The 15,455-nt window shown below is 53.3% G+C and overlaps 1 protein-coding gene across 4 annotated transcripts in view; it reads right to left on the reverse strand.

The window, feature by feature from the left end:
* Positions 1–13,602, reverse strand: part of PRDM15 (PR/SET domain 15) — a 55,788-nt gene extending 42,186 nt beyond the window's left edge. For 3 of the 4 annotated variants that reach the window (XR_006732756.1, XM_045540706.1, XM_045540705.1), the window contains exons 1-2: positions 13,537–13,602; positions 100–145 (exon numbers count right to left, since the gene is read on the reverse strand). Coding sequence is in view for 3 of the 4 variants with exons in the window: in XM_045540706.1 (XP_045396662.1) it covers positions 100–136 (37 nt within the window). In the remaining variant the exon portion in view is untranslated. The remainder of the gene's footprint in view (positions 1–99; positions 146–13,536) is intronic. The other variant, XM_045540707.1, reaches the window with a different exon arrangement.
* Positions 13,603–15,455: the final 1,853 nt, after the last annotated feature.

Below are 15,455 nucleotides of genomic sequence, written 5' to 3' on the forward strand. Positions count from 1 at the left end.
AAACACAAATGTGGGCATGGCCTTGCCCAGACAGCAAGCGCCAGGCTCGTCTGCATTCTGTGACAGTGAGCGGGTCGCGGATGGTCTGGGGTCACTTACAGATGAACATGATCTCTTCGCTCCCATCTTCGGCCATCTCCGACACCTGTCGGGACACAGAGAGCCTCGTTAATAACAAAGCAGTATTTAAAGGCAAGTCCTACTAAAGGCGTCCCCCAGCCCGTGCAGGGTGTGACCCGTACTTTACAGGGAAACACATCAGGGTCCCCTCTTTCTGTGGAATGGAGCTGGGGGCCTCGGAATGTCTTCCCACCTAAAATAACATTGCCTTTTTTTTTGAGACAGAGTCTCAAAGCCCGGTACAGAGTCTCTGTAGCCCGGGCTAGAGTGCCGTGGCATCAGCCCGGCTCACAGCAACCTCAAACTCCTGGGCTCAAATGATCCTCCTGCCTCAGCCTCCTGAGTAGCTGGGACTACAGGCATGAGCCACCACGCCCAGCTAATTTTTTTCTGTATATATTTTTAGTTGTTCATATAATTTCTTTCTATTTTTTTTTTAGTAGAGACGGAGTCTTGCTCTTGCTCAGGCTAGTCCCAAACTCCTGAGCTCAAACGATCCACCCGCCTCGGCCTCCCAGAGTGCTAGGATTACAGGCGGGAGCCACCAACGTTGCTTTTTAACAAAAGCAATGGACCTGAACGGCCTCATGTCTAGGAAAGTCTTCATGAACTTAGACTTTCATCTTTTCATACAGGCATCGGTTTCCATTTGTAAAATAAAGATATCACCATATTTTAAAAGCCAGTTTCCACATTGTCACTTCTTGCTGTTCCCTCCCTCACTGGGCCGTGAATTCACCACAGGCAGCCATGTCTAACACAACCTCTTTCTTCCCTCAGCCGCTAACCTGCACCTGATGCCCCACACACCCTGGGAGCATTTCTCCGGGGATAAGCAACACGTGACATCAGGGACGGCTCTCCTGCTCCCACACAGGCCGATATCACATCCAGTCACTTCTCCTTCCCGTCCGTCCTCAAGAACCACCTGCACAGGGGACAGCTGAGCACAGACCCCCATTCACAGGATGATCTGGACATTGGTCACCTGGGGCCTCAGATTTCTGAGCTGTGAACTGGAGATGACACTGCCCACCTCACGTGGTTTGGGACGTCCTGGAGCGCAGTGAGATACACACGGTGTCGGCTGCTTAACTGCTCGCGCCACCCCAGGCTCACCGCGCCCACGGCCCGGACCTGCTTAGGAACGTGCACGCTGGCACTTCCTGATGCAAATTCCACACCCCTCCAGCTGCCTGCACTTGAAGGAAAGTTCAAACAAAATCTGTGCTAGTGAAGAAGCTTGCAAACCGACAACGCTGCCATCAGAAACCATAGCTTTTCAGGAAACTGGCGCCCGCAAGCACATGCTATCAGCTCCAAAAAACAAAGTCCCTTTCTTGTGCAGATATTCACAGGACACCAGGGTGGCAGGGTGGTGCTTCAGGGCTGTGTTGCATGCGCAGAACAAGCACACGGCTTCTCCCCGCTACAGCACACAACAGAGGGTGCCATTCGGATCCGGCTAGACAAACCCGGCCTCATCTTGCATTTCTGGGGAGAAGCTAGCAGAAGGCTCCCACTCCCTGGGGAGACCCTACTCATTCACTTCTCGTACAAAGAGGAAAGGTCCAGAACAATGAGTCCGGGCTGCCTCTGTTGTTACCAGGCAGGTGTGCCTCTCCAGGCTCAATCACACGTCACTTACCGGTGAGGCTTCCACCCTGACCTCGCAGGCCAGGCCAAGGGGACCAGAACTCCTTTCCACACTGAGAATGTTCCCCTGCAGAGCACTGAGATGCAGGGAGATGCCTGCCACCCTCAGCTCAGAAAGTCCAGTAACTCACCGATTATTTTGAGTTTTGCACAAATTTTCTATAAACACACGGAGTGGTCCTACAGAATGCTGTTAGTGAAACACTGGTCAGAGAGTAAAGTGCAACCCTTTTTTATTCTAGCACCAACCAACTCCATTCAAAATCTCCCTAAGGGAGAGGTCTCCCCAGAAAAACAGGTCTGTGCAAAAGGTCCTGAAAGCAGTGAAAGAAAAGCAAGCGGAGGCTCCACAGACTTGAGCGGAACATCTTAAGCGATGGTGTCTTGCTGTGCTGTCCAGGCTGCAGTGCAGAGCTCATTCATAGGTGTGAGCAGAGCCCTGCAGCCTGGACCTGCTGGGACTACAGGTGCACCACCGTGCAGCCCAGCTTGAAAAACGTTTTTGAAAGATTATTTGTTGATATGATCTACAAAGGCTGGGGAGGTTTAGAAAAAACAACTAGTTTTGAAATGGTGGAAAATGAAAACTTCACAATTTTAAGGCACGTCTAGAGATAAAGAAAAAGGTGTTTTCAGGAAGGCTGTCGATGTAAGTGTGGAATGAAGACTTTGTTATCCTGGTTGGGCATCCCCCCCCCACCCTCCCACACTTACATAAGGAAAGGGACGGAGAAGCAAAGAGATGAGGTCTCACAGCCCAGGAGGCTATCATGGGCCTGGAGGACTCACTAGTGTCTTGCCCCTCCGTGTCAAAGCAACACTGTCCATACCAGTTGAGGCACACAGGTAGTATTTTTCTGCTTATTGTTAGGTTTTGAAATAATGACACATTCACAGGAAGTTTCAGAAACAGTAGAGAGAGGTCCCGTGCACCCTTCCCCCAGCATCCCCCAAGGACTCCGTCTCACGTAACTGTACGCGGTATCAAACCCAGGAAACCGACGTCGGTACAGTGCGTGTGCGCGGTCCTCTGTCACTGTATTAGGAGTGTAGACTGTGTGATCACCACCGAGAACATGCATGCTCCCCCTTTTGCCACACCCCCACCATCCCTAACCCTGGCGACCACCCATCTGTTCTCCATCTCTACAATTTTGTCAAGAATGTCACACGAATGCAGTGAGACAGCGTGTGACCTTTGAGATTGGCTTTTCTAAACTCCACATAATGCCCACGACCCACGGGGAGCCCGCCTCCACCCAGAGTCATTCCCTGTGACTGCTGAGTGATGTTCCAGGGCACGAGGGTACTGCACTTCAGCCACTCACTCAGGCACTGAAGGACACGCCGGTTTATCCCGCTTGGGACTGTAACAAATGAAGCTGCTAAGAACAATCACGTACGGTTTTGCTTGTGGACTAAGTTTTCGCTCCTCTGGGATAAACGCCCAAGAGAGTGCAATGACTGGGGCTCGCGTCAAAAGGACATTTTGTTTGTTTAAGAAGCTCCCACGTTTTCCAGCGTGGCTGCACCAACTTACCTTCAACCAGCGACGTGTGGACCACCGGCTTCTTTGCATCCTGCCCAGCATCCAGCTGTCAGGTTTTCGTTTTAGACACCCTGGCAGAGGTGAGGCAAGATCTCCTTGTGGTTTTAATTTGTGTTTCCCTAGTGGCGAATGATGCTGAACATCTTTTCATTGCTTACGCGCCCTTTGTAAATCCTCTTCGGTAAAATGTCTGTTCCATTTTTTGCCCGTTTTTTTAGCTGGATTGAGTGGGTTTTTTCGCTGTCGTGTTTTGAAAGCTCCTTATATGTATGTCTAGATCCTCTGTCACATGTCATCTGCAAGTAGTTCTTCCCTGTCTGTAGTTTGTCTTTCCATCCTCTGCCGAGGGCCTTTTGCAGAGCAAAGGGGTTTACTGAAGTCCAACCCAGTGGCTTTCAGTACCATGTCCAAGACCTGTCTTCACCCAGCCCTAGGTTCCAACGACTTTCTCCTGTATGTCTTAGAAAAGCCTTACGGTTTTAGGTTTCACATTTAAACCTGTTAGGCAATTTGAGTTACTGTGTAAGATGGGAGGTGAGGTCAAGGTTCACCTTTCTGCCTGTGAACGCTTTGGCACTGCTGACCTGCTCCTGCACCTGCCAAAGGCCAGGTGGCCGTATCTACGCGGGTCCACCTGGGTTCTCTACTCCATCCCACTGGTCTCTCTACCAGTGCGCTTGGTGGAGCTGACCAACACAGTCCTCGGTACTGCAGCCTATGGCAGGTCTCAAATCAGGCAGAATACTTCCTCCCGCTTCCTCTGCTTTTTCAAAATTCTGCTATTCTGTTCTAGTTCCTCTGCCTTTCCATATAAATTTTAGACCAATCTTGTTTACAGCCATAAAAAATCTTGCCAAGATTCACATATGTAATTTTCAGGAACTCCTGACAAGTGATCCTCCTGCCTCAGCCTCCCAAGAGCACTAGGATTACAGGTGTGAGCCACCGCGCCCAGCCTACACATACGTAATTTTATTAACATTTTATTAACCGAATATATCCAAACTATTTATTACCATTTCAACATGTAATCAATATAAAAATTATGAAGGAACTGTTTCACACTGAGACTTAGCAATCGAGCTTATTTCATACTTACAGCCTATCTTAACTCAGACCAGCCCCATCGTAAGTATGCAGAGGTTCAGGGGATTTTTGTTTAAGCAAGAGGGGTCTCTTTCCACTGGGTGTATGCTCTCGTGACAATATTAAATGCATTAAAGGAAAAAACACTAATGGGAAAAAGCTAAAGAAACGAGTGATAGCTATTTTCAAATACACGTGGTGCAGAACAGTCTTGAAAGATGTTGGGGGTAGTTCACGGGTGGTAGACAGGATTCTGCGGCCAAATCAAGTCACGAAACCTTGCAGATTCCCACTCTGCAGTGGAGATACACCCAGGCACACGGAAGGTCCTGCAATAAAAATCCCCGCTGAAACGCGTTCAGCCCAGCAGCTCCCAGACTCACTTGGGCAAAGAGCACTTTCTGCACAGGCTGAGGCACAGCTGGAGACGGCAGCAGACCTCAGCGGGCAGCACGAGGGCAGGGCCTGGTTTGGTCACAAGCGGCCTGGACGCCAGGCGCAGGGTGTGAGTCTGCCTCTTGTTTAGCAGAGGTGAGAAACCTCAGGTGAGTTATCGCCCTCTGCAGGCCTCAGTTTCCCCATCTGCACAGGGAGAGTGTCGGCCTAGCTGCCCACGGAGTCCCCGTCCAGCCTGCACAGCCTGTGAACTACAGCGCACCACCACCGCCTCACGCACCGTGGTGCTCAGACCTCCCCGTCCCCCGGCCCTGCCCTGCGTCACGACTGGCACGTGTGGCTGTAGACACAGAGGTTTCACGGCGAGCTTCCGGTGCCATGAAGAGACGGCGTGATCCAACAACCGCTCCTCGCTGCCCGTTAACCAACCAAGTCCAAACTCATGCATTTGGCCATGACGAGTCTATAAAGTGGCTATAACTCCTTTTCTTGCTAACCTTATTTCCCATTATATACAAGGCTTCCTTCTGGCCAAACTAAGGTTCCGCACTCAAGCGCCTTAGTTTCTGGGCTTCCCCAGCCCTCCACATCCCCTCACCCGACCCCACCTCAGCACCATCGCCTCTGCCCCGGCCGGGGGTCATAGCTCCCTCTCCGTTGCTGTCCCTCTGGGGCAGCAGCTGCCATATTTGAAGCCACAGGCTGTCACTGCGTGGGCCGTGTCCCTCCTGCCCTCCTAGAGTGAGTGCCCACGACAGAGGGCAGCACTGCGGTGGCCAGGCTGTGCCTGCCAGCCCGGGGGCTCGGTGCCGGACATCTCATCGCCTAGGGGCGGTTCCGAGAGCTGCTCGTGGACCCTCTGGTCCCAACCCGAGGCCTAGAGGCCAGCAATGGGTCAGGAAGGTAGACAGAGTGGCCAGCCCAGAGTCCCTGTTCACGTCTCGAAACACGATGGAAACTGAACAGTGGGGGCCTCTGCTGTTCCCACCGACAGCCAAAGAGCAGCCCCCACCCTCGGGACGGCAGCTGCTGCTCTACTCCGCTGTTCCCTGTCACTGCCTTTTCAGCACCCAGGCCCGGGACGCGGGGCAAGAGGGGCACCCGGCCTGGCCCTGCCGCAGCCCGGTCTCCCCTGCTGCCCGCCAGCTCTCTGGCCCCCCAGCACCCACCTACATGGCCAAGGCCCCCACCCAGCCCCACCCCCTGCAGGGCCTGGAGCCAATACCCAACCCTCGTACCTCCACTCGTTTTTTTCTTATCTAAAATAATTTTTATTCTATGAAAGCGAATAGTAATGAAGCACACAAATAGCTTGAAAAACCAAGGAGCGCCCCCTCCCCCGCCTCCCTCATTTCCTGCCCCATTGCCCAGGTCGGTGACTCTCGTCTATCTTTCTCCGACATCTGCTTCCATGTCTCGGAGTAACTAATGTGCTTCTGCTGAGACCTCCTAACCTCTGACTTCGGATCTTGTATTTTCACATCGTACTCCGGTAGATGAAGAGTTAACTTTTTTTCTCTTCCCCACCCCTCATTCCCCAGCACAATTTTGGTCAAGTCAATGTAGATAACATTATGACTCTGAAAATACCACTGGCTGCTTAAGCAAGCTTATTACTAACACATTTCTAGCACGAACTTTTTAAAGTTAATTGAGTTATTTTTTTATATTTGCTTAGTTCTTGTGCACACGTTGCTTGCTGCTGCTGTGTGTGCGTTTTGTCAGGCTGTTGTATGTACATACACGTGTACAGACTCTGTTGCTGCTGTTGGGGGCATGGGGAGGGGGGGCTCCCGTGGCTGCATCTGCCCGCGTCCTCCAATCGCCTGTCCTTAGTTTTTCACAGGGTCAGACCAGTGAGATGGAGGGTGGGCTCCGTGCACCCTCCCCTTCCTGTCCTGGCTGCCACCGAGGCCTGACACCCCTTCCCACTGCCCGGGGACTGTGCTTTGGGTCTTTGGCACGTGCAGCTGTGCTTCCTGAGCCCCACTGAGTCCCCGTGCTGGGTTTGCTCCCTGGATCTGGGGGAGCACATTTTCCCGCAGTTTCAGAAGAATGGGACACAGGAGGTAAACGTCTGGGAGGATCTGCCACGGCTGTGACTGTCCTTACCCCACCCTCACACCGCAGCTGGGCTGCCTGGGACAGTCACTTTCACTCAGAATGTCCAACGGCAGAAGCAGGACTCCAGCGTCCTTTAGCACCCAGTGTCACAGCTGCCAAGTCTGGTTTCTTTCCAGCCGGCAAAGCTTTCCTGGGCAGCTCCCCGTCCGGAATCTCTCACCAGTTCTGTCTAAGCTCCGGCATTCTGAAACCCTGTCACCTGCTCCGGCTGCACCTTCAACCTGGCACCACGTCCTTCGCCCTGAGGTTTTCTCGTTCTATTTCTTTTATGATTTCTTCTCTGTTCTCTCTGAACCTCTTAGTTTCATCCAGGATGACATCTATATTTCTGATTTTCACTTCTGGTTCTTTAAAAGGGATTTCTGTGCAAAGAGGGAAAGGTGTGCACTCTACCATCTTAAAAATGGAAACTGAGGTAGTGTGGACTCTCTCAGCTGATTAGAATGCTAACTGGCCATCATGGTTTTGTTTAACAAAAAAAGGGGGGGGGCAGAGAGTGAGGACTGATTCCCACTTAATGACAGGGCTTGCGTGACCCACGAGATATTTTAAAACCTGGCACCTAGGAGGCCTGGATGGTGAAAAGGCTGGGAGTAGGGGCTCAGCATGTTTTGAAACAGGTTCTCGTGCATTCTCAGTGATAAGGAAAACCTCCATCTATTACTTAGCACAGCAGCCACCAGAGACCCCCACCCCTCATAGAAGACCCGCATCAGTATAATACTAACCTAACACCTGGCCCATCAACTAATCTATTGCCTGGCCCATCAGCATAACACTAAAACTATTACCTAGTGCAGCAACTACCCTATTACCTGGTGCATCAACATAATACTAACCTATTACCTGGAGGGCATTAGTCACCTGAGACTCCACCCCTTGGATCATCCCAACTTAATAAAAGTGGGAAAAATTGGGTAGACGGGGCTCAAAATTTGGTGGCGAGACTCCTCTGAGCCCGCCAGAGAATAAACCCTGATTCTCTGACTCTCCGTGTGCTGCTCGGTTTGTCCTCGGGACCACTCGCTGTAACACTTGCTGTAACATCAGTACAAGGTCAGAAAGGACCGTGGAGAGAATAAGAAGCTGAATGTGCTAGAGCAGGGGGACCCAGAGAGGCACGAGGGACCCAGCAGACAGGACCAGCTAACAGTCAGAAACAAAGCAGCTGGGTCAGAACAAGGATTTTGTAAACCTCTTGCCTGTGAACGACAATAAAATCTTTTTTTTTTTTTTTTTTGAGACAGAGTCTCGCCTGTTCCCCAGGCTACAGTGAGTGCCGTGGCGTCAGCCTAGCTCACGGCAACCTCAAACTCCTGGGCTTAAGCGATCCTCCTGCCTCAGCCTCCCGAGTAGCTGGGACTACAGGGATGCGCCATCATACCCAGCTAATTTTTTCTATATATTTTTAGTTGTCCAGCTAATTTCTTTCTATTTTTAGTAGAGACGGGGTCTCACTGTTGCTCAGGCCGGACTCGAACTCCTGACCTTGAGCGATCCTCCCACCTCGACAGGCCAGACAATAAAATCTTAAGGTTCCCCCCCCTACAGGCTGACTGAATGGATCCCCTCCAGGCCAAGAGAGGGAGCTGTGCCCCCTCCCTTCCCTCTTGGAGATGTCTTTTGTGACTCACATGCAAGACAAACCTGCAGGTCCTCAATTTACACAACAAATACATGGCTGGTGGCTTGTCTCTGATTAGCAGACCTCCTTATCTTAAACTTAAAACATTCCAAGCCTTTAGACAAAAGCTTCATTTTTTAACCAATTATAAATTGAAGAGTCTTTAAACCCACCTATCACCTGTAAGGCCCCCCCCTCCAAGATGGCCCATCTTTTTGGGCCAAACCAATGTATTGATTTATAACTTTACCCGTAATTTCTGTCTCCCTGAAATGTGTAAAAGCAAATTGCAAACCAGCCACAGTGAGTTCACTTGCTTGAGGCTTCTTGGGCGTGGCTCTGGGCCACGGTCCTCAAATTTGGCTCAGATAAATCTCTTTAAATTATCTTACAGAGTTTGGCTTCTTTTCCGTTGACTTGTCAACTATGGTGCTAAAATAGCGGTTATGTTTTTAGTCACAATAAAAGGGAAGCTTATTATAACTAATTAGCATAAATATTTTCTAAGCTAACTGAAGGCTAAAGGCCTAGAAAATTACCCGACACTGGGAACACCCCCTCGGAGGCAGACTCGGTCCAGCAGGGGCGGCCCCTTTCCCCACAGAGCCAGTGGTTCAAGGACACTCGACAGATGAGTTTACCGCGAGCCACATCTTTTATTCAAGGTTCCCTGATGATGCCGGCAGTCTATCAACACGAGCAGCAATAAGCTGGAGACCCGGCCATGCTGAATGACAAAAAAAAAACAAGACAAATGGAGCCAGTGATGCACGGTGCAGCTCAGGGGAAGAAAAGCACCATCTCTGGGAGATCCGAGCTCCAATTTTACGTAGCTGGTGGCAACGCAGAGACCAGCACCAGCCTGCTCATCAGACCCTGCAGGCTGCGGAGACTCCAGGGGAGACGCAGAGCCTGCTTCTCCTGATCTGACTAGGATGAGGGCCGCAGGCCAGAGTGGGGGCTGCTGTCCACCCCAAGTTGTCCTCACTGTGGCCTCCTGGAAACTGTTCTGCCCTGGAGGGTCTTCCAGTTTCCTCCCCTCTCCCTGGACATACCTCCCCTCCAGCACCTCTGCGGTGGGGTGGCCCAGGCTGGCCCCTTGGCTCTCTCTCCCTCTGGATGCAGCACTTACTCCCCCCAGCCCCGCCACCCTGAAAGCCAGCATCCTGCGGGCTGCTCACCCTCCCCCGGCCGCAGGCCTGTCTCTGCGGCTCCACCTGACACCTGCTCCATGCGTGGCGTCCCCTTCCCGCCTTGCCAGCATCCCCACAACCGTGTTTCTTTCACAAAATGCTGCTCCCTGCGTTCCAGCTATCCTCATAAACTTCATCCCTGTTTTACATAGCTTCAAGGGACATGATTTCCAGCATACTGTTAAATATTGACTTGATAAAACCTACGTCACTCCTGTAAACATATCTGTTGGAATCCAAATGCTGCGACATGACAGCCACAGTCATCTACTGTGCATGAAAGCTGCAAGGTGCATGGAAGTTTACCACGCTTCTCTCTCCAGGACTCTTATTTCTGTTACCATAGAATTTAAACCCAACGTCATATATGTGTGCTTGAAATGACTCTACTGATCCCCACTGTAACTTTTTGCAACACAAATATGTATACACATTGAATTAGTCTTGATTTTCTATGGCCACAAAGTTGTGCTAACTTCTCGGGGATCGAGCCATCATTGCAGGACAGTCAGGCGTCACTTAACAATGGGGACATGTTCTCAGAAATGCGTCGTTAGGTGATTTTGTCATCGTGTGAACATCACAGAGTGTCCTCACACAAACCTACAGGGTACAGCCCACCGCACACCTCGGCTGCATGGCGTAGCATATTGCTCCGGGCTACAGACCTGACAGCATGTTGCCGTGCTGAACACCGCAGGCAACTGCAGCACAATGGTAAGTATTTCTGTATCCAAACATATCTAAACATGGAAAAGGTACAGTAAAAACAGGGCATTGTAATCTTATGGGACCACCAGCATATGTGCGATCCGACGTTGACCAAAATGTCATGCAGCGTGTGACTGCAGCTGGAACACCACTGATCAAAACAAATATAGTCTGCAAAATTTTGCTAAGCCCACATCTCACATAATGCTGTGCTGAATGAAGCCGACAGCGCTTTCTTACCAGTCAGTTCACATATCAGGCCAGATGCTCACCTCTGCTCCTATTCGTCTTTTTAGAAACGTGGGCACGGAGAAGCCTGTTCTGGGGTCTCGCCCTTCGACCTGTCGTCAATGATCACCTGGCGTGGAGGGCTCCTGGGAGCTGCTGAAGGCCTGCCACCCACAGGGGAGTCACTCCCCTGACACCTACACATCTGCTGGCACCCTGAGCTCCCCACACCCCAGGGCCACACCCACACCAAGACTCGGGGCGGCTGGGGACACCATCTCCTCAACATCGAGGGACCTCATCTTAGCAGGGGCCTTTGAGGAGAGTAGGAGAATGAGCATGTGGCCCTGGCGCAAGGGCTCTTCCCGCCACAAGGGGCACCTGCCTGGTCTCCAGGCCCCAGGTTCCCCCTGCCCACAGCTGTCAGTCTTCTGCGGCTGGTTTCCCAACCAAACCAGCAGCAAGGCCTGCCCTGCTCTAGGAAGACGCTTTGTCTGGACTCACTTCCCCTTCTGCCTCTGCCCTGTTTCGAGTGGAGTCATGTTGGGCTTGGATGCCTGTGATGCTGCCCCTTCAACGCCCCACGTGGCAGCACAGGGTCATCTGCTCAGAGTCCCCAGTGGCACCGACATGGTGCTCAGAACAAAAACTCTGTAAGGCGCACAGTCCTGCTGCCTGCCTCTCCGCTGTGCTCCCTCCCCAGGCCACACAGGTCTGTCCCCACCCCAGGGCCTTTGCACTTGCCATTTGGCACTGGCTCAAATGCCCCCTCCTCCCACAGACCTGTCTAGTCCCAGCTCCCTGAGGGGCCCCCCGCCTGCAGCCTCCACTGCTGTCCCTCCCTCTTTCAAGCTCTTGCCACTGTCTCCCCTGACAGCGTCTGTATTTATCCCCATACCACCTCTGCCCCCCAGGACACTGGGCCGCCAGGCAAGGCCTTCTCCCTTGGTCTCACGCCATTGGGCATGTGACGGGCATTCCGTCAATATTTGTCGAATGAATGAATAGCCCAATAAACACATATGTGCACCCAAGAACGCCGTGAGGTGACCTGACAGGCGTCACCCCCACTTTGCCAATGAGAAACTGAGCCTGAGAAGGCATCTAAGTCGCTGCTCACAATCTTAACCTCTGAAGTCAGGGGTGTAAGAAACAGTTGCCTGAAATCTGCAAAATGGCAAGAGGGTTTTCTCCCGGGCTCCTGCACAGATAATAACATTGAAAAAATGGTCTGAGAGCCACATCCTAAGTGAACTGAGCTCCTTCTCAAATATAATTATTCTAAGAAAAGCTATTAGCTTTGCAATTGTGGTTGATTTTTTAATTTATTTGTCTCTGGAGAAATAACTGTCCCGTCTGCTTCCAAAACTGAAGGTTAGTTATAGTCTTTGCAGGCGAATTTTCTGTGAAAGTATGAAACAAGGATATAAGAAAACAAACAAACAAACTCTATCTAGGAGAAAATTTAATGTTTTTCCCTTTGAACACCCAAATTATAGTTCTACTATTTCTTAATCATTCTCCATAAGGCAGCAGTGTCAGGACATCTGGGGAAGCGGAGTGAACAGTGAAATCGTGGGGAATGTGAAAACATCCAGGGTTGAGACAAAACACGGTAGTGGTGCCTATGGGGTGGGATCACCTCCCTCCCAAACCGTGTTTACATCCCTGCACCGTCTAGGGAGAACCATCACTGCTGCTTTTTACGGTTTATCGCAAAACCAGTTGCTCCTTTATTTTTCATCCTTAAAAATACCATCAGGAACCAAACTGGGTTCTCTAAATTCATCTGCTGGGTCTGGCTTAAGCAAATGTGGCTTTTTAAAACAAGCCTTGGCAGCTTTAAATACACACACAGGTCCATGTGTCTCTGATCACACACTCGTTTCCACCGTTTTAAACTACCATGGGGACAGGGGGGACAATGTGAGCATTTATGGAAAAATCCAATGCACTACATTAGGGGCTAAATAAAGGTAAACGCGTAATAACTGTAACTGCTGGGTCAGTAGTAGTTCCATGAGTTTTCACCTGTCTTTTCAAAACTGACCCCCACCACGCACACCTCCCTCTCGCCAGAAGCCACACGTGGCCCTCGTCCCCACCTGTCTGCGCCGGGCGGGCTGGGCCTCACCTGGTGCGGCCGATGGCGCCCCTTCCCCGCGCGGCCACCCACCCCGAGAACGGGCACGTGTCACCTGCCCATCTCTTTCGCTACCTTCCCTCTGCCACCAAAAGGCTTACGAAAATAAAACCCCAGGGGGGTCTGGGGAACCCCGCCGCCCGGAATCTGCTTTTCCAAAGGCGGGGCTGGGGGTCCAGGGGCCCTCCCGTGCGCCCCCCGCGGGCTGCGCCCGAGGACCGGGGGAGAGCGACACCAGAGGGGCCTCCGGACAAGGGCGCCGGGCCGGGGGCCGCGGGCCGGGGGCCGCGGGGACCCCGCGCCGCGCCCACGGGCGAGCGCGGCCCTGCAGCCCCTCGGCCCCTCGGGCCCGGCCGGGGGCGGGGGCGCGGGGAGCCGGGGCGGGGGCGGGGCGGGGGCCTGGCCGGCCCGGCCCGGAGCGCCCGCGGCGGCGGGACCCGGCGGGCGGGCGGCGCGCAGGGCGATCCCGGAGCGGCTCCGGGAAATCCAGCCGGGTTTTGACTCCGATCGCCAACGGTGCCCGCAGCCGGCGAATGTAACAAAGAACAGTCGGCATGGCGGCTGGACCGGGGGGCGCGCGGCGGCCGGGCGCGGGGGGCGGCGCGGCGGGGGCCGGCCCGGGGGGGCGCGCGGGGCGGCGGGCGCGGGCCGGGGCCGGGGGGGCGCGCGCCGGGGCGGGCGGCGGGCGCAGGGCCCGGGGCTTTACCTGCCTTTGGAATGTGCAGAGCGGGATCGGATCCGGACTCCGGGTTGCGATCCGCTCCGGAAACTGCGCAGCACCGGAAGCCGGGGGGCGGCGGCGGGGCATGGCGGGACTTGTAGTCCGCGTCCGGGAGCGCGGGGCCGCGGGATGGCGCGGGGCCGTGGGGGCGCGCGGCGCGGCAGAGCAGTGAGGTGGGGACGCGGGTGCAGGTGGCAGGGACGGGGGTCGAGGGGCACAGGCAGCGAGGACAGCAGCGCGGGCGACCATAGGGCGCGCGGCATGGACGAGACAGCGGGGGACCCGGGGGCGAGCGGCTTAGAGGGGGTCCAGCGGGGCGGGGACTGGGGTGCAGGTGGCGGAGACAGGGGTCGGTGTCGCGGGTGGCTAGGACGGGAAAGCGGAGGCGTGGACGGCGTGGACCCGGCCAGCCCGGAGGAGCAGATTCCAGCCGCCCTTTTCCCAGGGCTGGAGGGGACGTCCGGGGGCCCCGCGCGCCCCCTTCCCACGCTGCGAGAGGCCTTAATTTCTTTTGGGGGAGGGGGTGGGGGTGGTAGAAGGGTCGAATTTTTCTCTAACACAGGACTGGGGCTTGCAGCGCAGTCGTGATGCCTTCTGAATCGGCCGGTGGGGTCTGTGCCAACTCGTCCCCGACGCGTTCGTGAAGTAGAGAGCGGGGCCCTGCGTCCGGGCAGGGTGAGCTCCAGAAACCCGCGTCGTAACCACTGCGCGACGCTGCGGCGCCGTTTGGGAACCCGCCTGGCTGCGCGTTTCTGCCCCGCCGCCCAACCCCCGGGCGGTGTGGCCTCGTGCCCTCCTTCAGTCACAGAGTATGAGAAACGGACTCGAGACGCCTTGAACCCAGTACTGGCCTCTCACGTTCGGAGAGGTGAACGGTCTCGTTGGCTCCTGCCTGGCAAAAACGTCCATCGCACAGAGAAGCGGCGAACTGGGGGGAGCGATTTCAACATGACACCACGAAGGGCTCGTTTCCTCCATACATGTAAAGCTGTTGTGACTCAATGAGAAAATAAATTAACTGGTAGAAAAATTAGCAAAGTAATGCATGGTTCACAGAAAGTACAATAAATAGCTCTTAAGCACATGAAAAGCTATTCAATGATACTATCATAAGACAAAAAACAAAGTTGCGGTGAGATAATTTTTATTAGATTATCAAAGATTTGAAAAAGTTTAATAGTATAATTTTGAAGAAACTGCAGAGAAACAAGCTCTCTCATCCTTTGCTGTTAGGAGATTAAATTGTGTCGCTGCCATCCAGGCAATTTGTAGATATTCATAGAAATTTCAAATACACATAGCGTCTGATGCAGCAATTCCCTGTGTAGGAATTATGCTGGAGACAGACTCCCTTGTATGAAACAGCACACGTATGAGGCTACTCGCAATTAAGTACCATCCAAAGCGAGGTGCCCAGTGCACACGGGCAGGTGGTAGGATGCAAGGTTGTGCAGCTAGAGGGGGTGTGCCAGTGTGTCCTGCTGTTCCTTTCCCTGCCCTCCTAACGTTCCAGGACAGCTTCCCAGTTGCGCTGAAGTAGGTCGGCCCATGGCCTGCCTCCCAGAACTTTCCAAATCATTCCCCTGTCCACTTCTGCTCTTTCCCACCCAGCTGGGGCACCCTGCCTCCTTCCAGCCTTCCTCTGTCCCTCAAGTCCCTCCAGCTTCAAACATCATTCACGTCTGTGCCCAACTCACACTCTTTCTCTCACACACACACACCCCTCCAGAGACATCATTTGCAATTCCAAAATGCCCAGATGGGTGCTTCTCTGGGCATAAGAAATAGGTCTTGGTGTACATGAACAAAAAGCAGGTTGTTTACAGGAAAAAATGACAGGTCACAGCAAGTGCAAATAACTAAAAGTAGACAAAAGACCTTAACCCACCCGAAGCCATTTCTCC

Source organism: Lemur catta, chromosome 1 (genome assembly GCF_020740605.2).
Source record: "Lemur catta isolate mLemCat1 chromosome 1, mLemCat1.pri, whole genome shotgun sequence".
Taxonomy (NCBI): domain Eukaryota; kingdom Metazoa; phylum Chordata; class Mammalia; order Primates; family Lemuridae; genus Lemur; species Lemur catta.